The sequence below is a fragment of the Chiloscyllium plagiosum genome, unplaced genomic scaffold (assembly GCF_037043375.1).
Source record: "Chiloscyllium plagiosum isolate Xiang-an unplaced genomic scaffold, Cpla_swu_hap1 HiC_scaffold_14, whole genome shotgun sequence".
Classification (NCBI taxonomy): Eukaryota; Metazoa; Chordata; class Chondrichthyes; order Orectolobiformes; family Hemiscylliidae; genus Chiloscyllium; species Chiloscyllium plagiosum.
The window spans coordinates 7,804,686-7,830,359 of NW_028270152.1; the positions used below are offsets into that span (position 1 = coordinate 7,804,686).

Sequence of the window (25,674 nt, forward strand, 5' to 3'; positions counted from 1 at the left end):
ACTTGTTCACTTGCATCCAATTTTCACTGTGTTGCACATTAGCAACAAACACAAAATAATTAAAAAGGCAAGGCAAAAAAAAACCCAAGGAGAAAAAGTCAAGAGTAGGATGGGGGTGGGAGAGAAATTCTTTTAAATCCAACAAAAGAAGCAGACACGTGAAGACCACTGTAAAAACAAAACATAAAATGCACATTCAGGGGAATTGTAAGACATAAAAAGGGAAATATTAAATAAATAGGAAACAACCAGAGGGAGAAAAAATCCAACAGGAAATAAGAGGAAGTGTGTCGGAAGATCCTACAGCCTGCTTTCATTAGAATCAGCTGTTCCTTTACAGGTTTAATTACAGTAGGCTCCCTTTATACTGTAAGGCTGTCTGATTTTTTTTCTATAAAATATTGACATTTAATATTTAAAAGTAAACACTTCTGCAGCAATTATTCCCATGTTTCCCAATAATAACTTTTAAAATGTTGCTCATACTTTAACAAACTCCAGCAACAATATATTTAAATGCACGACCCAATCAAACTTCAGACATCAGCCACTAAGCAGGTATCAGGGCTTTCCTCACAGCCAGGCAATGAGAATCAGGCGCAGTGACATCCTGGACTCCTCTTAGAGGCTGGGTCCAGAATGACATTGAAGCAACTTTGGAAGCAGGCCACCCTCCTACCCATGGATGACGCACGAAAAGGAGGAGAGCTACTAAACTCCATCTTTAAAGTATTCAGCCCCAAGGAAAACTGTAGCCAGCTTCTGATGGCTTAGCAGATAAGTCGCTGGTATGGCACTAAGCCATGCAGATCTGGAATGTCCTGGAGTCAATTCACAGCCTGCACTCAGTTAGTTGATTTTGACAGGGCTGGCAGGTTAGACCATATAATTAAACTCAGCATTCCTCAGCTAGGAAGAGGGTTATAGTCTGAGACTTTTACTCCTGTGCAATACTAACTCCTGCATTGTGTGCGTGCACAAGTTGCCATGCCTCTGGGCTACTTCTTGAACTTTCTCCAGCCTTACAATTCTTTGAAATCTGTGCTTTCCTCCAACCTCTGCCTCTTACTGATCTGCCACTTCCTTCATCTGACCACTGAATGGACCTGAAGGATCTAGAATTTCCTCCCAAAAAATGTTTATTGCATCCCTCTCCTCCTTAAAACACCTTTGACGAAGTCTGTAGTCATCTGCCTCCATCTTTAATGTGTGAATTATTTTCCTAAGTATGAATTCCTGTGAACTGCCTTTGGACATTTCTCTATGTTGGAAACATTATATAAATGCAAGTCGATGTTATTGAGACAGAGAGATTGTATGGTGAAGACAAATCGGGCAAAGCTATGATGCCTCCCCCACCCCCACATTGTTGTAAATCGTGCCAAATCAGTGGCTGGATTCATTGAGGAAGCACAGTCATGTCAGCAGATATTGGAGGTTTACAGGCACTAACAATAGAGAGGAAAATAAAGAAAAATTCAAGTCAGTGTATGCAAGACTTTAATTAATGATTAATTTGTGCAGTTCCCTAAATGATGGAAGACATTTGAAGATTTTCATCTCTAAAGAGATGTTTTATTTCTAAGTTTCCTTTGTATAGTGATAATTGTCAAAAGGGAGTATCCTTTGTATTCATTAATCTAAGCACATTAGGGACTATCGCTGGATTATTTATGCCAGTCCTGGAAGTTTGTCTGTCCTTTAACAGCTACTGCCATCTGGTGAGCAATACAAGATAAGTGAGTTTGTTTAACAGATCCTGCTCAATTCTCAAGCCACACTGACTGACTGCCCTACACTGTTCATTTCTCCAAGTTTCAATACAAAATTCAGCAATGTCGGAATATTTAGATGAAAACAGAACTCTGCTGAATGCTTTGTGAAAATCCAAAGAGCTGACATTTATAAAGTCCTTCATGTCATCAGAGCATCTCACAGTGCTCTGGAGCTAATGAAGTACATTTGAACTGTAACTATTTTAGAATACAATCACATACAGTAGCTGATTTGCAGACAGCAACATGCCAGAAATAGCAAAAGATCATAAGGGCAAGATAACCATGAAACCTACAGATTAGCAGGTAGGTGATGGCTCGGTGGTATTATCGCTGCAATATTCATCAAAGAGCCAGGGGACCTGAGTTCGAACCCAGTCATGGCGGATGGTAGAATATTATTGAATTCAGATTCCAAGAGTCTAATGATGACCATGAAACCATTGCTGATTGACAGGAAAAGCCCATCTGGTTCATTAGTGCCCTTCTAGAAAGAAAATCTGCTATCCTTAACTGGTCAGGCCTACATTTGACTTCAAACCCACAGCAACGTGGTTTATTCTTAACTGAGCTCTGGGCAAATTAGAGATGGGCAATAAGTGCTGGCTCAGCCAGTAGTGCCTTTATCCTGCAAATCAATTTTTTTTAAATTGCACCCTTACCCCCAGCTGATGAATCAGTACTCCATATTGAACATCAGCTGGAGGAATCATTGAGGATGGCAAGCCACGAAAGGTTTTCTGGATGAGGGATTTCAATGCCCTTCAACTGGGGAGTGGCTTGGTAGCACCATTTCTGATTGAGCTGATGAAGTCCTAAAGGACATAGTTTGATTGGGTCTGCAGATGGTGAAGGAACCAACAAAAGGGAAAAACATATTTGACCACATCCTCTTGCATCTGTACATGACAGTATCAGGAGGAGCGACCAGGTCCTCAGAGAACTGAGGCCTAATTTCACATTAAAGCTATTCTCCAACATGTTATGTCCTAGCACTGTGCTAAATAGGAAAGACTCCAAACAGATCTAGCTGCTCAAGACAGGTCATCCACAAGGCACTGTGAGCCCTCAGCGGCAGAACTGTACTTCAACATAATCTGCAACCTCATGACCTGACACCCCCTCTCCCCCACCATAACTTGCATGCTAAATAACATCAGCAGCAACTGACATAGGTGTAATCAATTCAACAACCGCTCTACAAATATCGCCATTTTCTATGATAAGGGAGTCAAACACTTCAGCGGAAAGGACAAGGCAGAAGCATTTACAATCTTCAGCCGGAAGTGCTGAGTGGATGATCCATCTTTGCCTCTTCCAGAAGTCCACAGTATCACAAGTGCCAATTTTCAGTCAATACAATTCATTCCATGTAACATCAAGAAATAGCAGAAGGCATTTGATACTGCAAAAGCTTTGGGCGCTGACAACATTCTGGCAATAGCATTGAAGACTTGTGCTCCAAAACCTGCCACGTCAAAGCCAAGCTGTTCCAGTGTAGGTCAAGAACCAGAGGTCACACTCTTGAAGTGCTCTACAAAAGAAGAAAACATGAGGACAGAGAAGAACTGTGTCACTCAGCAAATGGTTTTGATTTGGAATGCAATGCCAGAACACGTGGTGAAGACAGGTTTGATTTTCTTTAGGCATTAAAGAGGGCATTGGATGATTACTTAAATACAAAAAAGGCAGGAGATTAGTGCTAAGTTAAAATTCTCAGAGAGCCAGTACAGACACAACGTGTCTTCTTCTGCACCATCACAATACTGTGATTCTGTGACACTCACATGGATGTACTATTGGGATGACTACGCATTCCTCATCAGCTGGTATTTGAGGTGGTCTCCATTTCTTCATTAACATGGTGTCTTAACTGATAACTCAAGAACTGGTTCTGATTTTATTTCTCAGCAACAGTTTGTGACAGCTGTCTCAATTCAAGATCTGTCTGCTGCATTGCTATAATTTATTTTTAAATTCATTCATGGGATGCAGATGCCACTGTCTCAGTCAACATTTATTCTCGAGCTCTAATTGCCCCAAAGCAGTTAAGAGTCACTCACTTTGCTGTGGGTCTGGAGTCACATGTAGGCCAGATCAAGTATGGACAGCAGTTTCCTTCCCTAAAAGGACATTAGTGAACCAGATGCGATTTTCCAACAACTGACAATGGTTTCATGACCATAATTAGACTCTTGATTTCAGATTTTTATTGAATTCAAATTTGATCATCACACTGTAGAATATTATTCAGGTTTCTGAATGAATAGTCTAGAGATAATGCCACTAGGTCATCATCTCCCTTCTTTTCTATCGAAGAAGATGGGCTTGACAGGTCAACCATTTTTTGTTTAACATTCATCCTTTCTCTTACATCTTTAAAAATGTGGAGGTGTTGGTGTTGGACTGCGATGGACAAAGTTAAAAATCACACAACACCAGGTTATAGTTTCTCCAGGTAGCTCCTGACAAATTAGCAGCGCTCTGAAAGTTTGTACTTTCAAATAGACCTGTTGGACTATAACCTGTTGTTGTGCAATGTTTAACTTTCAAAAATGACATCAGGTAACTGTATTTCAAAGTCATCTCCCTTTATCGTAGAATTAGTCAAGAAGAGGAGTCTATCAGCCAGAGATCAAGTCACAAAACAATTCAGGTAGTTCCAATACCTTAGGTGACATCAGTATTTTTAACATCCAGTTCATTCCCCAAGATAAAACCAATTCCTCTATAGCTTCTCCTTTCACTGAAACACACTTATGATACCAATTTGTAACTTCCACATATGCATCCAAATATTTAATTTTTCTTCATGATACATTTGCCTTGACAAAGGGCTAAAGAGTCAGCCTCAGCACCTGGCTTGCTTCAGTGTCTATCAATCTTTTTAACACCTTCATTAGAAGCAAATAGAAATTATTCTTCCTTTGAAATAAAATGTTCAGAACCTCTAATAGTCTGACTTCCTTTATCTATAATCATGGCAGAATTTGCTTCGATTATCCTGATCTTTCTTGACTTCTTCGTAGGTTCTGAGGAGCAGGTGGTAGCTGTACAATTGCTACAATTTTATTACACATTTCTTTTCCTGATGCACCCTTTTCTAAGTATTCTTTAAGGGCGTCAATGCCTGTAATAGGTCTCTCATTAGCTTTCAGCAATTGGCTTTAGTGTGAGAGAAAGTGGTGACTGTAGATGCTGGAGAATCAGAGTCAAAAAATGTGGCGCTGGAAAAGTACAGCAATCAGGCAGTAACCTGAAGAGCTTCAGGGCAGAGGAGATTACGGGGGGGGGCATGGAAGAGCTGGGAGAGAGACTCACTGAGATTCTTGTGGAGGGAGGAGGAGAACCTCTTCAGGGTGGGCATCCTTGGAAGTGGCTTTGCAGTAAGGCATGACTGAGAGAAAATGAGGACTGCAGATGCTGGAGAATCACAGTCGAAAAGTGTGGTGCTAGAAAAGTACAACAGGTCAGGCAGCATTTGACTTTAGTACGTCCAATCTTATCACAATAATTGTGTTAGTTTCCTATAATGCTGATAGGTTCTAGCCTTTCTCCTTTATTCTTTTAGCATTGTTCAGTTTGTTCCTTATGATCCATGCCCACGTTTTCTATTCTTCTAATTTCTTTAATTCCCTCAATGATATTTCCTCAAGTGTAACTGAGTGATTTCATAGCTGTCTGTGAGAACTGCTGATTCTCAAATTTCTGATACTTGATGCTGACCTAAAGAACACTCAAGGGTTGTCAGATTACGATGTCAGAATTCTTCCACCATAATTGTCCTCACATTGTCAAACTTGTTCTCTAGCTTCAATGATTGCACCCAGTGATTTCATTACATTTCTTTCTTCTTTGTATATTCAGCTTTCTCCCATTCTTATTCTAAAGTTTAATTGACAAATTTCAGTGACAAGCTGATAAAGCATTAAGTATTGTTTTAACAACTGCATCTTCTACAAACTGCTGTTCAGACAAACTGGCATAGCTATATCGATAGAGGCACTGTATGACATTAAAGGCCACTAACTCACAGTGTATCCTTGAGGATTTCTAATAACACACTGTTATATTTTCTACTCCCAGAAAGGTTTTAGCAACAGTCAAAACAATTGTGAAATTCCCATCTGTGTCATGAACTTGATAACAACATGTTTTCATGCCCAGGACCGATTTTCTTAAAGATTCAAAGATCCTTCTTAAATTCACTACATTCGTATCCCGACAACAGCCCCCACTGTGTTCCAATTCTAATTCATGGTCATACTGGACAAGTCAGATTCCAGCATGTAACATGATTTGATTCATCCCAAGTTGCATTTTTACAATTTGGTTGCCAATGTACTTTTAGCAAAAGAACAAAAGTTTTTTCACAAAAGAAAACAAGACTATTTTTATTCATAGAAAAACTACTTATAAAGAGTCGAAAAGCAGTAAAAACAAAGACTCAACCCTGTTTCCCAGCAATATCCTTGACAGGTGCTCAACCCCAGTGAAGTATTACTCCTATCTTCATTACAAAATTCCTTCCTGAATTGATGAGATGGCAGATACTTCCTTTTGGTGACCTTCTGCACATTCATCAGATGTGATTCTCTTTGCAACTGCCTCTCCACAAAATTAAAAATCACATAACACCAGGTTATAGTCCAATAGGTTTACTCATTAGCACTAGCTTTCGGAGCGTTGCTCCTTCATCAGGTAGCTGTGGAGCAGGATCATTTAGATTAGATTAGATTACTTACAGTGTGGAAACAGGTCCTTCGGCCCAACAAGTCCACACCGACCCGCCGAAGCACAACCCACCTATTACCCTGCATTTACCCCTTTACCTAACACTATGGGCAATTTAGCATGGCCAATTCACCTGACCTGCACATCTTTGGAGTGTGGGAGGAAACCGGAGCAACCGGAGGAAACCCACGCATACACGGGGAGAATGTGCAAACTCCACACAGACAGTCACCTGAGTCGGGAATTGAACTCGGGTCTCTGGCGCTGTGAGGCAGCAGTGCTAACCACTGTGCCACCGTGCCGCCATTTAGTCCTGTTCCAGAGCTACCTGATGAAGAGGTGATGAAGGAGCAGCACTCCAAAAGCTACTGCTTCCATATAAACCTGTTGGACTATAACCTGGTGTTGTGTGATTTTTAACCTTAGAGTTCTGACTATTTTTAAGCTGCTGAACAACACATCTGCGAAAGTGGCCCTTTTTCTTCTGAACTGCTATCTGCTTTTAGCTCCTGGCCTCCCCTTCATAGGTAATAAAAGCTCAATGTAGCGAGAAGCAGCAATTATCTCACAAGATAGCTGTGAGATCAGGTAGCTGTGGAGCAGGACCAAATGATGAAGGGGCAGTGTCCCAAAAGCTAGTATTGCCAAATAAACCTATTGGACTATAACCTGGTGTTGGGTGATTTTTAACTTTGCCTACTTCAGTCCAACACTGGCATCAAAGTAGTTTAAGTCATTTACCTTAAATCACATGATTTCTTGGGAAGGCTCATTACTCCAAATAATTTTAAGACCTTTCCTTAAGGAAGAAAAACACTTGCAGCCCATTGAAAACCAAAATACCTCTAGAGTCCAAATTTCCAATTAATAATGTGATGAACTTTCATCACATGATTCATATTTATAAAGTTCTTTTCACAACTACCATAGCTGTCAAAGCACTTCCAGCCAAAGACGTACTTTGGACTTGCTATATACAAAATATAGAATCCACTTTGCACACAGCAAGCTCCCACAAAGGGCAATGTGATAATAATCAAATGACCAAGTAATTTTTTTTGTTCAAAATTGATTGTGGGATAAGCACTGGGTGTGGACAAGAGGATCAGCCTTTCTTTCAAATGGTGTCATGAGATCATTTACCTAATCTATCCACAGGTAGAAAGCTGAGAGAGCAAACATGGTTTTTCTGTAACATCTCTTCTGAAAGACAGCACACTTGTTGTGCTGAAATGGACTCTGCTGTGATATCTGTACTTATGTATGGCAGGTGAATTATATCATACAAAGCACATTTTGCAGTGAATGGGGGAAATCACGTGATGCAGTGGTAATATCTCTACCATTGAGCCAGGAGGCCTCGGTTCAAGTTCCAGAGTATAATAAAGTCTCTGAACAGGTTAGTTAGAAAATTGTTTTTGCACTGAATGTGGGGATATTATGGCAGAGTGGCATTGTTTACTTCTAAGCCAGAAGGCCTGGGTTCAACTCCTACCTACTCCAGAGGTGCGTCATAACACAACGAACAGGTTGAGGAAGTGAATGCAGTGAATGTCAGGAGGCCTGAGTTCACATACTCCAGAAGTATGTAAACTAAAAACTACACTGAGTGGCTTGATTAGAAAACATCTGAAGTGAGTGTTTAGATGCCATTTGGTACAAACAGCTTGCAACTGGAAGATACTTGCAGGCAATCAAACAGGAAGACAAGGGAAAAGGAATCACAGAAAATGACTGCCTCCATTTCTTGGCACTTTGACGTAGGATAAACAATCTGAAAATATTTACAATCCACATACATGGATATTTCAAACATCTCAAAATTCAGAAAGCTTGTCTTGGGGGTATAATGCGAGAATTCTTCTTTATCTTATTGCCTTAACATGAAACTAGTCCATTCAACTGTGTGATTAAAGTATTGTTGATAGCATTTATTACATATTACTTTGAATAAGGGCCAAACTTTGCCTTTGTGTAAGAGCGGGGCCAGAGTTCACTGAATGTTTACAGCACAAACACAAGCCATTCAGTCCAACTGATCCATGTCAATACTTGCACTCCATGCCTTCTCTCACCTGATTTACATACCTTTCCATTCCTCTCTCGTACATGTGTTCTTCTCACTTGTTAGGTGCGTTTTGTCAGAGAACATAACAAGAAAACATGCCATTTTGGTCAAACTACTGTCAGTATAGGAGATAGCATTTACCCCAACTTGGATAAATAGAATTAATTTTATACAAATGAGAAAAAAGACCCAGATGAGGTATGCACACAGACCAAATTAAAAGAGCATTCAGGAATTCCAAGAAGCTCCAAAAATACACCACACTCACAGGACCCTGTCAAAGCAAAATAAAGTTACAAGACCAGAATTAACAGTTTAATTTCTAACTGTCAAAAACATTTCTTACACTGCACCCATTATCAAAAGGAATTGGTATGGTTGACTCAGCCTTCCTTCTAAATTATGTTACTCTGTTTATCTACTGAATAATCAGTAGATAACAAAGTGCTGGACTAACTCATACAGATCAGGAAGGTCCATGATTTAATCCTTGGCCTGTACTAATTGAGTTACAGCAGTGACAAATTACAGAAAATACAGCAAAGGACCATGCTCCTAATCACCATCAAATAACTACTGGGGAAATGTTTAAGTGTATATTAGCTGGAAACAAGATCAATCAGGTCCATAATATTTCCCACAGCAAAAACATCTACTGAGGTAGACAATAGTTTGGTCTCTACAACTGACTGCAGCAAAGAAAGGTAATGGTATTTAAAATTATTCTGGGAGTGTTGAGGGAAGACAGAAACAAAAGAGAAAAAAAGAAAACTCTGCCTGAATAAACATGTTTCACAACCTCAGCCAATAAAGTGCGGACTCTGCTGTAATGCAAGAAACACGGAAACCCATTTAGACAGTGCAAGCTCTGTCAATAGCAATGTCATAATACTCATAGGAACGGTTTTTAATGTTGCTGCTTGAAGGGTATATATTTACTATTTCCATAACTAAGGACTCACAATTTGGGCTGATCAACTTAAAATCTGAAGTTCCTGGTAAACTAATTGAGAGAAAGATTTATTGCTATAATTACGTGTCAAAGCATTTCTGAGAAGGTAGATTAAAATAACTAAACCTTGGTAGGGTCACCCCCATAGGTTTGAATCCTGCTCACCTGCCTTTCTCAACATTTCTGGGTACTGTTATGGCTGAGTGGTAGTGCTCCTACTTCTGGGCCAGAAGATCCACATTTGTGACCTACCTATGCCTGAGATGTGTCAGAAGCTGAACGAGCAGGTTGACTAAAAATAGCATGGAGGAATGGAGAAGGAGATTTTTTTTAAACTAATCAGTTCAGGCATGTTATGACACACCTCTGGAGCAGATGGGACTTGAACCTGGACATTCTAACTCAGGGAGACTATCACTGTGTCACAGGAGGCCTCCTTGAGCATTAACTTGGGCATCTGAATTACACGCACAGTTACTATTCCACGATGGAGAAAAGTAAACTCTCTTCAGCCTGATTAGGTTCAAAAACAACATGCAACTAATAACATAAAAGGAGGCAAACTAGATGATCCTTGGCCTTATTGTTGGCAAAGGTCATGTTTCTGTCCAGAGTTGCCAGAAAGAGTGAGGAAAACATTCTCTATGTGGGGGGTTGCTGGAGAATAAAATGCTTTGTCACAGAGAGAGGTTGAATCAAACAACTTGAATCTTTCAGCATTTGGCCTATTGTGCCACTCATGGCTCTTTGAAAACAATATCCAAACTAAATTCCTAATCTTAAGTTCCATTGCAGCATCGTCAGATTTGAATCAAAGGGTGGTACTCTCACTGCTGAGTCAAAAGGTTGCGTTTCAAGGATCTCGCAAGGCTTCTCACCCAACATGTAAGGTAGTTTCTCCTCTGCAGCAATGACAAGGTGAGGTACAGTCAAAGGTGCATATCGAGAAAAGGAATCAGACTTCAACTTTGTTACTCTCAACTGTTTTGCAAGTGAGGTTTCAAGGAGACATAAACGAAGCCCTCGGGCAAACTCTAAGGTGGACATCAAATCCAAAAGCCACTAAGTCAAGAAAAATAAGGGAGGTATTTCCAGTCTTCTGACCAAAACTTAGCCCTCACTCAACAACATAGAAACAGAGCAAGTGATCATTATCTCGCAGCTGTTTGAGGAATTCACTGTGCACAAATTAGCTGTCAATTTTCTGCAATAGAACATGAATCAGTCCATTTTGCTTTAGTCCTCAGCCCCTGCTCTCCCTTTAGTGTCATTGCGTCACTCTTAGTGGCTTTGCACATAAATTGGAAGATTGGAAACATGGATAATTAACTGATGATGGTTAATAGATGAAAAGTACCACAGATCTGGTGGTGGGAAAACCAGTTGGATTGTGAGAGATAACACTTCCACGTATACAAATAAAAGGAGAAAAAAAACAGGAATCAGACTCTTATGACACTCCCCGAGCCAGAAGGCCCAGGTTCAAATCCCACCTGTTCAATAGGTTGTAATGATATATCAGAACAGATTAATTAGAAAATATCCAGAAAGGGGATCAGACTTCAAAAGTACTTTTTTTTGCTGTCGACTATGTTGCAATGATCAGAGGTCAAGAATAATTTTTTAAAAGAAGCAGAGGTAGACCAATCCAGTCTGCTCCCCGCCACTCCCCTTCCATATGACCATTGCTGATCTTCAATTCCATTTTTCACCCATGCCTTACATTCCTCATTTCCTAGACACAAAATCTGTCTGTCCTAATCTTTACATTTCTTTCTTCAGTCATGGGCCGTGGGCCAACATTTATTGCCTTTCCCCAGTTGTCCTTGAAAAGATGCTGATGAGCTGCCATCTTGAACTGTTGCAGTTTGTAGGGCATGTAGACATCCAGATTGCTATTAGTAAGGTAGTTCCAAGATTTTGAGCCAGAAGCATTGAAGGAATGGCGAGATATATTCGAGTCAGGATGTGTAGCAGCTGGGATGGGAACTTGTAGGGTCTTGTGTTCCCATGTATCTGTTGCCCTTGTCCTTCTAAATGGTAAAGGATTTGGTAGGTGCTGTTTACTGAGCCTGGGTGAATTACTGCAGTGTATCTTGAGGACAGTACACAATACTGCTTGAGTTTTGGTGGTTGAGTGAGTGCACGTTGACGGTTGTGGATGGGGTGCCAAACGAGCAGGGCTGCCTTGTCCTAGATGCCATTGAGCTTCTTGAGTGCTCTTGGAGACAGACTAATCCAGGCAAGTGGAGAGTATTCCATCACAGGTCAGGCAGCATCCAAGGAGCAGGAGAATCGACGTTTCGGGCATAAGCCCTTCTTCAGGAAGGCTTATGCCCGAAACGTCGATTCTCCTGCTCCTTGGATGCTGCCTGACCTGCTGAGCTTTTCCAGCAACACATTTCTCAGCTCTGATTTCCAGCATCTGCAGCCCTCACTTTCTCCTAGTATTCCATCACAGTCGTCCCTTGTAGACAGACGGCGGTCAGACTTTTGGGGTGGGGGGAGACACAGGTCTTCAACAGTGGAGCATCCGCAAAACCTTCTGTGGCAGAGAGTGCCAAAGGTGCACAGTGATACGTGCAACATCAATGCATGAGGTTTTCGTTTTGCAGATTACAGGTGCAAGGGGTGCGGGAAGAGAGAGAGAGAGAGAGAGGGGCGAAACACGGAATGCTATTCATTCCCACACAAGCAAAGAAACAGACGTACCTCCAATGATGGTCCTGATGAGGGAAGCGTGTCCGGGACAGTCCACCAGTGTCACCTGGAGCCTGGTGTAGCCTCCATGCGGCTTGAGGTGCTCCGGGACGGGCAGGCAGAAGGACGAGAAGCCCAGATCCAGGGTGATGCCCCTCTCCCGGCTCTGAGGATTCTTATCGAACGCGGCGGTGGAGGCCGTGGTGCTCAGGGCCCGGGCCAGCGACGTCTTCCCGCTGTCGATGTGACCCAGCACCCCGACATTAAAATTCAGGGTCTCTGAGGCTGCGGCCGCCGCCATGGTTACCAAAAACCGGATGCCGGTGGGAGGGGGGGGCGCTCAAACTCGACGGACCTTCCGTTGTGCACCCGCTATCCACCTTCCCCCCCCCCCAGCTCCTCCCGCCATGAGGGAGGAACCGAGGGTTCCGCTTCACAGCCCACACTCCGCCATGAACAATCTGAAACAACAACAGAAAATGCTGGAGAAACTGGAACAATCCGGCAACTACTGTGGAGAGAGAATCAGTGTTAACGTTTCAGTCCATTGTGACTCTTCTTCATAACTTTACCACCACAGTCAATAATATCCAGGAGCATTGAATGATGCCAGGTCTATAAAGGGTTTAACTATTAGAGGTTGTTGTAAACCTGGCTTGCATTTATCTGCGCGGAGAAGATTGAAGAATGATCAGATCGAGGTGTTTAAATCCTGCTAGAAAATCAAGAACAAGAAAACATTACTTAAAATTTGAGCTGGGCCATTTAGGACTGAAATCAGGAAGGCCTTTTGAAGCTCCCTCCAAGGGCTGGGCATCCTGGACAGTCTTATGAAACCCTCAAACCTAGTCTGCCATTTGAGGAGGAGACCACGGATGATCTGTGATCTAATTCCATATCTTTGCTAAATAAAACTTGATCAATGTCAGATTTAACATTAACAAGTAATCAATCAGGGGCGGCACGGTGGCACAGTGGTTAGCACTGCTGCCTCACAGCGCCAGAGACCCGGGTTCAATTCCTGACTCAGGCGACTGACTGTGTGGAGTTTGCACATTCTCCCCGTGTCTGCGTGGGTTTCCTCCGGGTGCTCCGGTTTCCTCTCACAGTCCAAAGATGTGCGGGTCAGGTGAATTGGCCATGCTAAATTGCCCATAGTGTTAGGTTATAGGGGTAAATGTAGGGGTATGGGTGGGTTGCGCTTCGGCGGGTCGGTGTGGACTTGTTGGGCCGAAGGGCCTGTTTCCACACTGTAAGTAATCTAATCATGAAATGTCATTTGTGGAAGAGTTCTAAACCTCTACCACCCTGAATGTAGAAGTGCTTCCTTGTGGCGGCACTGTGACTCAGTGGTTAGCACTGCTGCCTCACAGCACCAGGGCCCCAGGGCGATTGTCTGTGTGGCGTTTGCACATTCTCCCCGTATCTGCAAGGGTTTTCTCTGGGAGCTCTGGTTTCCTCCCATAGTCCAAAGATATGCAGGTCAGGTGAATTGCCAATGTGTTAGGTGCATTAGTCAGAGGGAAATGGGTCAGGGCGGGTTACTCTTTGGAGGGTCAATGTGCACTGATTGGGCCAAAGGGCCTGATTCCACACTGTAGGGAATCTAATCTAATCTAATCAATAGTCTAGTTCAAATTCTCAGACTATGTCCCCTAATTCTGGAATCCCCAACCATTGGAAATAGTTTCTCTTTATTGATTTGATTTATTACTGTCACATACTGAGACATAGTGAAAAGCATTGTTTTCCATGTGAACCAAACAAATCATATCTTACATACATATATCAGGGTAATAGAACAGCATGCAGAATAGAGTGTTACAGTTATAGAGTAAGTGTAGAGAAAGAACAACTCTAATATCTAAGAGGTCATTCATAAGTCTGATAACTTTGGAGAAAAATGTGTTTTTAAATCTGTTTGTAGGTGTTTTCAAATTTTGTATCTTCTGCCCAATGGAAGAGGGTGGAAGAGAGTATAATCGAGGTGGAAGGAGTCTTTGATCATGTTAGCTGCTTTCCCAAGGCAGCGGGAAGTACAGACAAAGTCATAGAATGGAGGCTGGTTTACATGATGGACTGGATTGCGTTCACACTCTTTGTAATTTTTTGCTCTCTTGGGCACAGCAGTTGCAATTCCAAGCTGTGATGCATCTGGATAGGATGCTTTTTATGGTGCATGTATAAAAATTGGTGAGAGCCCTTGTGGACATGCCACATTCATTAGCTTTATTTACCCTGTTCTGGATGTAGGTTTGCTCAATGAGCTGGAAGCTTTGTTTTCAGACATTTTGTCACCATACTAGGTAACATCTTCGGTGAGCCTCCAAATGAATAACCGGTGGTATAGTCCACTTTGTATTTATATGTTTGAAGTTCCTTTGGTGGGTGATGTCATTTCCCATGGTGACATCATTTCCTATGGTGAGGGGGTGGGGTGGCCATGTTGGTAATGGATGATATTCAGTCCCTTGCGCGGGGGGACCTAGAATCAGGGGATGTAGAGTCAGTGTGGGTGGAGCTGAGAAATACTAAGGGCAAAAATATCTTCTTGATATTTTCTTCTTGAAGTTTGAACGTGAGGTGAACTAATGGTAACCTTTTCCTTTATGCCTTATGATTGTCAGCAATAACATCCAATGGGGATTGAGAATGCGCAACGGACAGCCAATAGCACGACAGGAACTCCGTGCTTCCGCCAGCAGGGGTCCTCCCCTTAGCGACCGACAGGACGTCCCTGCCCACCGAGCTTGCTGGTTGGGTGTTACTATGATGGATGGCCCTGTTAACCAATAGAGGCGTGGGTTACGGTGATTGACGCGTCGTCTGTCCAATCGGCGAAGGAAACCGACGTTGGTCGGCGAGAGCGGTGTCGCCGCTTGGTAACACGCGCCGCGGGCTCTGAGTGAGGAGGAGGTTGAGGCTTGGGCCTGTACCGGAGCCGGAACGGGGAGCGGGCTGTACACTGACCGTTAACCATGAAGATTGAGGAGGTCAAGAGCACCACCAAGACCCAGCGGATCGCCAGCCACAGCCACGTGAAGGGGCTCGGCTTGGACGACAATGGGCAGGCCAAGGTGGCGGCCGCCGGCCTGGTGGGCCAGGAGAACGCCAGGGAGGTGAGTGAGAGCCGAGCCCCAGCCCCCAAACCTGAAAACCCCAGACCCGAGGCCCCAGCCCCGGCCCCCAGCCCCAGCCTGGGGCTTAGAGGAAGCGGGTGATCTCCATGCCACAAGACCAGGACCTGATGGGCTGAATGGACTAATTGTGCTCCTCTAACTTACAAGAATACAGTACAAAGTGAGGACTACAGGTGCTGGAGAGTCAAGAGTCCAAAAGTGTGGTGCTGGAAAAGCACAGCAGGTCAGGCAGCATCCGAGGAGCAGCAGGGTCGATGTTTAGGACACAAGCCCTTCATCAGGAATGTGGAAAGGGAACTGAGAGATAAATGGAGAGGGTGTGGGTGGAAGGTATCTGGGTAGGCGATGGAATGTAGAACACTGCAGTGCCGTACAGGCCATTTGTCGTGCCGACCTGTGAAACCAATCTGAAGCCCATCTAGCCTACAGTATACATTCTTGTCCATGTGCCTATCCACTGGCCGTTTGAATGCCCTTAAAGTTGGTGAGAGTTTAGATTAGAGTGGTACTAGAAAAGCCCAGCAGATCAGGTCAGGCAGCATCTGAGGAGCAGGAAAATCGATGTTTCGGGCAAAACCCTTCATCAGGAGCCTCCAGGGTGGAGAGGTAAGGATGGGGGCTGAGGAGAAGGCAGCAAAGAGTACAATAGGTGAATGAGGGTGGGGATGGAGGTGATAGGTCAGGAGAGGGTGGAGCAGATCGGTGGGAAGGGAGAGATTGGCAGGTAGGACTGGTCATGAGCTGAGCTGAACTGGGGTAAAGTGGGGGGAGGGGAAATGAGGAAACTGTTGAAGTCCACACTGATGCCCTGGGGTTGAAGTGCTCCAAGGCGGAAGATGAGACGTTCTTCCTCCAGGCATCGGGTGGTGAGGGAGTGGCGGTGGAGGAGGCCCAGGAGCTGCATGTCCTCGGCAGAGTGGGAGGGGGAGTTGAAATGTTGGGCCACGGGGCGGTGGGGTTGATTGGTGTGGGTTTCCCGGAGATGTTCCCTGAAGCGCTCTGTGAGGAGGCGTCCAGTCTCCCCAATGTAGAGGTGACCGCATCGGGAGCAATGGATACAATAAATGACATTAGGTGGATGTGCAGGTGAAACTTTGGATGTGGAAGGCTCCTTTGAGGCCTTGGATGAAGGTGAGAGAGGAGGTGTGGGCGCAGGTTTGACAATTCCTGCAGTGGCAGGGGAGGGTGCCAAGATGGGAGGGTGGTTTGTTGGGGGGGGGGGGGGGGGGGCGTGGACCTGATCAGGTAGTCACGGAGGGAATGGCCTTTGCAGAAAGGGGTGGGGAGGGAAATATATTTCTGGTGGTGGGGTCCATTTGGAGGTGGCGGAAATGTCGGCAGATGATGCGGTTAATGTGAATGTTGGTAGGGTGGAAAGTGAGGACCGGGGGGGGGGGGGGTCTGGGGTCTGTACTTGTTGTGGGTGGAGGGGTGGAGTTTGAGGGTGGAGATGCGTTGGAGGGCATCTTCAACCACGTGAGAAGGGAAATTGCGACCTCTAAAGAAGGAGGCCATCTGGTGTGTTCTGTGGAGAAACTGGTCCTCCTGGGAGCAGATACGGCGGAGTAATTAGGAATATGGGATGGCATTTTTGCAGGAGGTAGGGTGGGAAGAGGTGTAATCCAGGTAGCTGTGGGAGTTGGTGGATTTGTGAAAAAGTGTCAGTGTCAAGTCAGTTGTCATTAATGGAGATGGCAAGGTCCAGGAAGGGGAGGGAGGTTTCAGAGATGGTCGAAGTGAATTTAAGGTCGGAGTGGAATGTGTTGGTGAAGTTGATAAACTGCTCAACCTCCTCGCGGGAGCACAAGGTGGTGCCGATGCAGTCATCAATGTAGCAGAGGAAGAGGTGGGGAGTGATGCCAGTGTAACTACAGAAAATGGACTGTTCTACGTAGCCGACAAAGAGACAGGCATAGCTGGGGCCCATGTTGGTGCCCATGGCTACCCCTGTGCTCTGGAGGAAGTGGAGGATTTCAAGGAGAAATTGTTAGGGGTGAGGACCAGTTCACCCAAGCAAATGAGAATTGGTGAGTCTACTATTGTTGCTTATCAGTCTATAGGTGGGGAGTAATTGTGATAGTGTGGAATGGATAGGTGGGAAGAAGAATGGACAGGTGGGACAGTTCAAAAAGGTGGTGCTGAGTTGGATCTGAGATGAGGTGAGGGGAGGGCAGATTAGGAAACTAGCGAAGTCAAGTTGATGCCATGTGGTTGGAAGGTCCCAAGGTGGAACATGAGGTCCAGGACTTCTCGCATCAGAGAGCGGCGGGAGCTGGCCAGAAGTGAAGGCAGAGCACAAAGCCGGTCGGGAAGGTAAGTGATTGTTATTTGAGTGGGTGTGTTCTAGACCCCAGGTCCTACAAAGTAGGTCCTCCCTCCTCCTGTAACCTAAATTAAAAGTCCACAGACTTGCCCCAAAAAAGAGGGTCCAAGGAAGTTCCTGTGGATTGAAGAGTGAGGCTTTAGCTCAGGAGTCTTTGACAAGGAGGTTGAGTGAAGTGATTACGCCACAGTTGAAGAGGGTGAAGACATGACTGCCAAGCTGGTTCAGTGTGCTACATGCTTGATGTGGGAGATCAATGACACTGGTGTGTCTGGCTCGTATAAGTGTGGAAAGTGTGTGCACGTTCAGCTACTGACAGAGCATATTGCAGCACTGATGAAAGAACTTGAGGACCTTAGGCTCATCCGAGAGAACGAGATCTTTCTGGATAAGACCTTCAGCGAGGTTATTACACCAATCGTACCAGAAGAGAGCAGACGATGAGGAAGGCAGAGAGGAGACAAGTGCAAGAGACCCCGGGGGAAGTACCTGTCAGGAACAAGTTGAATCTTTTGGAAACCGTAGAGACAGATGACACTGCCAGTCCGTGAGGTGGTCAGGTCTGTCAATCAAAGGTTGGCGTGGAGACAGAGCAGAAGAGTCGGACATCGCACAGAGTCGTGGTAATAGGGGACTCCATCGTGAGAGGAACTGACCGGGGTTTTTGTGGCAGCAGACGGGATTTAAGGATTGTGTGTTGCCTTCCTGGTGCCAGGGTGAAAGACATCACGGACAGAGTGCAGGAAATCCTCAAGGACGAAGGTGAAGAGCCAGAGGTGGTGGTACATGTCGGCACAAATGATGTCGGGAAGAAGAGGAGGAACATACTACAGCGGGACTTCGGAGAACTAGGAAGCAGGCTGAAAAGCAGGACGTCCAGGGTGGTTATCTCCAGTTTGCTTCCAGTTCCTCCGGCTTGTGAGGCCAGAAACAGGGAAATAATGGACTTGAACGTGTGGCTGGGGAACTGGTGCAGGAAGCAAGGATTTAAATTCTTGGATCACTGGGGTATGTTTTGTGGTAAGCATAAATTCTACAAGAGAGACGGTTTGCACCTTAATAGGTTGGGGACCAGCATTCTGGCAGGCAGGTTTTCTACTGCAACACCGCTACATTTAAACTAAGTAGCGGAGGGGAGGGGACAAACTGGATATTTAAGAAGGAAATTGGAGGGAAAGTTAGAACAAGGGAAGTCAAGAAAGACAACTGTATCAATGAGGCAGAAAACTCAGAAAGGGATCATGCCGTAAGGTTGAGTGAAATAGGAGTTGATGGGAAGGGTGAGGGCAGTAACAAATTAAAAATACTATACATAAATGCACGAAGCATTAGAAATAAGATGGATGAGCTTGAGGCTCTTTTGGAAATTGGCAGATACGATATTGTGGGGATAACTGAGATGTGGCTTCAAGTGGACAGGGCCTGGGAAATGAATCTTCAGGGCTACACGTGCTATCGTAAGGACAGACTGACGGGCAGAGGGGGTGGGGTGGCCCTGTTGGTAAGGGATAATATTTCGTCCCTTGCGCGGGGGGACCTAGAGTCAGGGGATGTAGAGTCAGTGTGGATAGAGCTGAGAAATACTAAAGATAAAAAAGACCCTCTTGGGAGTTATCTACAAGCCCCCAAACAGTAGTCTGGATGTTGGATGTCAGTTGAATCAGGAGCTGAAATTGGCCTGTCGCAAAGATGTTACTACAGTTGATATGGGGGATTTTAACATGCAGGTAGACTGGGAGAATCAGGATGGTATTGGACCTCCAGAAAGAGACTTTGTGGAGTGCCTCAGAGATGGATTTTTAGAACAGCTGGTGCTGGAGCCGACCCGGGAGAAGGCAATTCTGGATCTGGTATTGTGCAACGAACCAGAATTGGTCAGGGACCTCGAAGTGAAGGAGCCATTGGGAAGTAGTGACCATAATACAATAAGCTTCAATCTGCAATTTGAGAGCGAGAGGGTACAATCGGAAGTGACAATTTTTCAGTTGAATAAAGGGAACTATGGAGCTATGAGGGAGGAGCTGGCCAAACGTCAATGGTTCAGTACCTTAGCAGGGATGACAGTGGAGGAACAATGGCAGATATTTCTGGGTATAATGCAGAAGTTGCAGGATCAGTTCATTCCAAAAAGGAAGAAAGATCCTTGGAGGAGGCAGGGGTGACCGTGGCTGATGAGGGAAGTAAAGAAACATATAAAGTCAAAAGAGAAAATGTATAACAGAGCAAAGACGAGTGGGAAAACAGAGGACTGGGAAGCTTTTAAAGAACAACAGAGGATTACTGAGAAGGAAATACGCAGAGAAAAAATGAGGTACGAAGGTAAACTGGCCAATAATATAAAGGAGGATAGTAAAAGTTTTTTTAGGTATGTGAAAGGGAAAAAAATGATTAAGACTAAAATTAGGCCCTTGAAGACACAAACAGGGGAATATATTACGGGGAACAAAGAAATGGCAGAAGAATTGAATTGGTACTTCAGATCTGTAGGTAACAGTGGCTGAAGGACCTGAACTGAATGGAGTTTATATTTGCCAGGAATTGGGGTTGGAGACACTGTTAGGTCTGAAGGTTGATAAGTCCCCGGGGCCTGATGGTCTACATCCCAAGGTACTGAAGGAGGTGGCTCAAGAAATCGTGGATGCGTTGGTGATTATTTTCCAGAGTTCGATAGATTCGAGATCAGTTCCTGCAGATTGGAGGGTGGCTAATGTTATACCACTTTTTAAGAAAGGTGGGAGAGAGAAAGCAGGAAATTATAGACCAGTTAGTCTGACCTCAGTGGTGGGAAAGATGCTGGAGTCTATTATAAAGGATGAAATTACGACACATCTGGATAGTAGTAACAGGATAGGTCAGAGTCAGCATGTATTTATGAAGGGGAAAATCATGCTTGACTAATTTTCTGGAATTTTTTGAGGATGTAACTCTGAAGATGGACGAAGGATATCCAGTAGTGTACCTGGACTTTCAGAAAGCTTTTGATAAAGTCCCACATAGGTGGTTAGTGAGCAAAATTAGAGCGCATGGTATTGGGGGCAAAGTACTAACTTGGATTGAAAGTTGGTTGGCTGATAGGAAATAAAGAGTAGTGATAAACGGCTCCATTTTGGAATGGCAGGCAGTGACCAGTGGGGTACTGCAGGGATCAGTGCTGGGACCGCAGCTTTTTACAATATGTTAATGATCTAGAAGATGGTATTAGTAATAACATTAGCAAATTTGCTGATGATTTGCTGGGTGGCAGGGTGAAATGTGATGAGGATGTTAGGAGATTACAGGGTGACCTGGACAAGTTAGGTGAGTGGTCAGATGCATGGCAGATGCAGTTTAATGTGGATAAGTGTATGGTTATCCACTTTGGTGGCAAAAACAGGAAGGCAGATTACTACCTAAATGGAATCAATTTAGGCAAAGGGGCAGTGCAGAGAGATCTGGGTGTTCTTGTACACCAGTCAATGAAGGTAAGCATGCAGGCCCAGCAGGTAGTGAAGAAGGCTTATAGCATGCTGGCCTTCATAACAAGAGGGATTGAGTATAGAAGCAAAGGGATTCTTCTGCAGCTGTACAGGGCCCTGGTGAGACCACACCTGGAGTACTGTGTGCAGTTCTGGTCTCCAAATTTGAGGAAAGACATTCTGGCTATTGAGGGAGTGCAGCGTAGGTTCACGAGGTCAATTCCTGGAATGGCAGGATTACCTTACACTGAAAGACTGGAGCAACTGGTCTTGTATACCCTTGAGTTTAGAAGACTGAGAGGGGATCTGATTGAGACATATAAGATTATTAAAGGATTGGACATTCTGGCTGCAGGAAACATGTTTCCGCTGATGGGTAAGTGCCGAATCAGAGGACACAGCTTACAAATAGGGGGTAGACCATTTAGGACAGAGATGACGAGAAACTTCTTCACCCAGAGAGTGGTGGCTGTGTGGAATGCTCTTCCCCAGAGGGCAGTGGAGGCCCAGTCTCTGGATTCATTTAAGAAAGAGTTGGATAGAGCTCTCAAGGATAGTGGAATCAAGGGTTATGGAGATAAGGCAGGAACATGATACTGATTAAGGATGATCAGCCATGATCATATTGAAAGGTGGTGCAGGCTTGAAGGGCAGAATGGCCTACTCCTGCACCTATTGTCTATTGACTTGCATGTTCTTGGTGGAGTGGAAGGATGAGTTGGGGAGACAGGACGCCAACTTGTGGAATGTTTCAGGGAACATCTCTGGGACACCCGCACTCACCAACCCCATTACCCTGTGGATGACCACTTCAACTTCCCCCAAGGACATGCAAGTCCTGGGCTTCGTGTTCCACCTTGGGACCCTTCAACCACACGGCATCAACATCGACCTCACCAGTTTCCTTATCTCCCCTCCCCAAACCTTATTTCAGGTCTGATCCTCCAACTCTGCACTGCCCTCTTGAACTGTCCAACCTGTCCATCCTCCTTCCCACCTATCTGCACTCTTCTCTTTGACTTATCACCCCCAACTCCATCTACCTATTGCCTTCCCAGCTACCTTCCTGCCCTTCCCACAACCCTTCTATTTATCTCTCAGTCCCCCACACCTCCCTGATGAAGGGCATGTGCCGAAAACACTGATTCTCCTGCTCCTCAGATGCTGCCTGATCTGCTGTGCTTTTCCAGCGCCACCCGTTTTGACTCTGGATGGCCTACTTGTACTCCTACAACTTATAGGAATACAGTTCTGAGTTCCACAGATTCACTGCCCTCTCGCTGAAGAAATTCCCTCAATCTCAGTTCAAAAGGGTTCCCCTTGGCTCTGAGGCTGGACCCTCAGGAACAAGTGTTTCCTACTAGTGGAAATATCTTCTCCACATCCACTTTATCCAGACCTCTTAGTTTTTTGAAAGTTTCAATCAGACCACCCCCCCCCCCAATCCTTCTAATTTCATTCAGTACAGCCCCAGTGACCTCAACCACTCCTCACCTGACAAGACCTTCATCCCTCTGATTATTTTTGTAAAATAAAAATCAGAAATTGCTGCAAAAACTCAGCAGGTTTGGCAGCACCTGATGTGGGAAAGCAGAGTTAACATTTGAGTCCAGTGATCCTTCTTCAGATCTCTGAAGATATTAATTCTGCTTTCTCTCCACAGATGCTGCCAGGCCTGCTGAGTTTTTCCAGCAATTTCTGATTTCCAACATCTGCAGTTCTTTCGTTATAATTCTCATAAACTTCCACTAGACCTCCTTCAATGCCAGCATGTCCTTGTTTAGCTACGGGTCCCAAAACTGCTCACAATATTCCAAGTATGGTCTGTCGAGATGTACAGCATGGAAACAGACCCTTCAACATATGCTAAACACATATCCTAAATTAATCTAATCCCATTTACCAGCATTTGGTCCATATCCCTCTAAACCCTTGCTGTTCATATATATCCATCCAGATGCCTTTTAAATATTGTAACTTAACATCCCTGCTCTTGTATTCTAGCTTTCTTGAAATGAATGCTAAAATTTCATTTGCTTTCGTATCTGCCAACTGAACCTACATGTTAACCTTAAGAGAATCCTGAACTAGGACTCCCAAGTCCTTTGTGGTTCAGATTTGCAAAGCCTTTCCCCATTTTGAAAACATAGTTTCTTCCTGCCAAAGTGCATAACCTCACGCTTTTCCACATTGTATTCCACCTGCCACTTCTTTGCCCACTCTTGTAGTCTGCCCAAGTCCTTCTGCAGCCTTGCCACTTTCTCAACACTACCGATCCTTCCACCTAACTTTGTCTCATCTGGAAACTTAGCAACAATATTTTCAGTTCCTTCATCCTGATTCTTAATGCATAGTGTGAATAGTTGTCCCCTAGTCCACTGCAGAACTTACTAGTCATCAGCTGCCATCTTGAAAAAGACTCCTTCATCCCTACTCTCCGCTTTCTCCCTGTCGTCCAACCCTCTATCCATGATCCTTACTTCATGGTTCTTATCTGATTTAGCAGCCTTCGGTGCAGCACCTTATCAAAGACCTTCTGGAAATCCAAATAGATCATGTCCACTGGCTCATCTTTGTCTAACCCTTCCCCAGTTTGCACCCCCCTTCCCCACTCCCACATTTCCCCTTCCTTAATCCCTCTATTTGCCCCTCGTTAACTCCCTCAACTCCTCCCATGTCCTCACCCCGACTCGCCTCACCTTCCCACTTTTCCGCACCTCCCCACTCCCCACTCCTCGTCCTTCGGACTCCCCATCTCCACTCCACATTGTCTCCATCCCCTACTTTTCTTCCCCTCCATCTGCTTCCCTTTTTTTCCCCACTCCCCCACATTTCCTCCCTCCTCAAAATGAAGGTCACGGTCTGGAATCCCAGGGCACAAGGTCAAGCATTTTTTGTTTTGCCGGGGGACATGGATGAAATTGGTGATTTTCAAATGCAGCCTTATATTTGCTGCTCAGCAGCTGGTATGTTTGTGACAACTTTAAACAGTGAAGAGAGATTGAAGCATAAAGGTGCTCGGGAAATACAAATACTGATGCTGGTCCTCCTACTTTTCCTGACCTACAAGGAGCTTTTGACAGGAGTGTTTCCAAACTAAGACTTGAATTTGCCTCTTCTAGCCAATTGGCATCTCCCATTGTGGTCTGCTGTCAGGCTGCACATGGTGTCTCATCTGAAGTCCCAGATATGTGTAATTAATCAATGCCATTCAGGAGTAAATTTTATGCTTGTTTGGTCGTCTCTATAAAAGGAGAAAGTGAGGTCTGCAGATGCTGGAGATCAAAGTTGAAACTTTATTGCTGGAACAGCACAGCAGGTCAGGCAGCATCCAGGGAACAGGAGATTCGACGTTTCGGGCACAGGCCATTCCTGAAGAAGGGCCTGTGCCCGAAACGTCGAATCTCCTGTTCCCTGGATGCTGCCTGACCTGCTGTGCTGTTCCAGCAATAAAGTTTCAATTAGTCTCTATAAAACAATCATATCATTGCTGCTTCGTTGGCCTGAGTAGGCCTGCACACCATTTGACTTACTGTGGATGAAGTTTCAGAATTTTCTACTTTGTTTGATTCAGTGATTCTACTCCTCTCATGTAAAGGAGGAGAAAGTGAGAACTGCAGATGCTGGAGATCAGAGACGAAAAGTGAGGCACTGGAAAAGCACAGCCGGACAGACAGCATCCGAGGAGAAGGAGAATCAACGTTTCGGGCATAAGCCCGAAAGCCCTTTTCCTGTTGAAGGGCTTATGTCCAAAACGTCGATTCTTCTTCTCCTCGGATGCTGTCTGACAGGCTGTGCTTTTCCAGTGCCTCACTTTTCGACTCCTCCAATGTAAAGGCCATGATGTGGAGGTGCTGATGTTGGACTGGGATGAACAAAGTTAAAATCATGCAACCAGCACTGCATTAGCCTTTTGGTGACTCTCTATGTCTTTGATGTTTTAATAAAGTTCTATGTACTAAGACATGACATTTCCCATTTTATCTTCTTGAGAATGTCTTTAATTATTTAAATTTATTTATTAATAGTTTACCTTCGCCTTTCTTTAAAAGGTGACACGAATCACATAGAATCAATTTTAACTAATGTGTGACTGAGGTCCGACAAACTCTCAAGTTTAGAATAGAGAATATACAAATCATTAATGTGAGGGGAAAATTGACATTGGTTATAATTTCTTTTTAGCTTAGGAAGTGATGGGCATGGTATGGTCCTAATTTAAAGTATTGACTTTGTCCTTTCTCTCATGTTTTCTTTAGGCTTGTGGAATTATAGTGGAACTGATTAGAAGTAAGAAAATGGCTGGCAGGGCTGTATTGTTGGCTGGACCCCCAGGAACTGGCAAGGTAAATTGCCAATTGGCTCGGTGTTAACTATGTTTGAAATGCTAAAGGGGTTGGCCACCTCCCTCCTCTTCACTGCCGTTTAATTCTATAAGTGAGAGACCTCTCCAAATTGGCATACATTTAGTTCCATGCATTTGCTTCTTCTGGAGTTAATCCAGTTGAAAAATGTACAATTTTCATT

The 25,674-nt window shown here is 44.4% G+C and overlaps 2 protein-coding genes across 3 annotated transcripts in view; one reads left to right on the top strand and one right to left on the bottom strand.

The window, feature by feature from the left end:
* eefsec (eukaryotic elongation factor, selenocysteine-tRNA-specific) overlaps window positions 1-12,578 on the bottom strand; it is a 423,357-nt gene extending 410,779 nt beyond the window's left edge. Inside the window, exon 1 of the mRNA XM_043707582.2 lies at window positions 12,242-12,578. Within this exon, the coding sequence (XP_043563517.1) occupies window positions 12,242-12,530 (289 nt within the window). The 5' untranslated portion in view covers window positions 12,531-12,578. The remainder of the gene's footprint in view (window positions 1-12,241) is intronic.
* Window positions 12,579-12,699: 121 nt separating this feature from the next.
* Window positions 12,700-25,674, top strand: part of ruvbl1 (RuvB-like AAA ATPase 1) — a 76,738-nt gene continuing 63,763 nt past the window's right edge. Inside the window, exons 1-2 of one of the 2 annotated variants that reach the window (XM_087994061.1) lie at window positions 12,700-12,842; window positions 25,407-25,493. In XM_087994061.1, the coding sequence (XP_087850187.1) occupies window positions 25,446-25,493 (48 nt within the window). In that variant the 5' untranslated portion in view covers window positions 12,700-12,842; window positions 25,407-25,445. Of the gene's footprint in view, window positions 12,843-15,106; window positions 15,349-25,406; window positions 25,494-25,674 lie in introns of those variants that run through there. The other variant, XM_043707584.2, reaches the window with a different exon arrangement.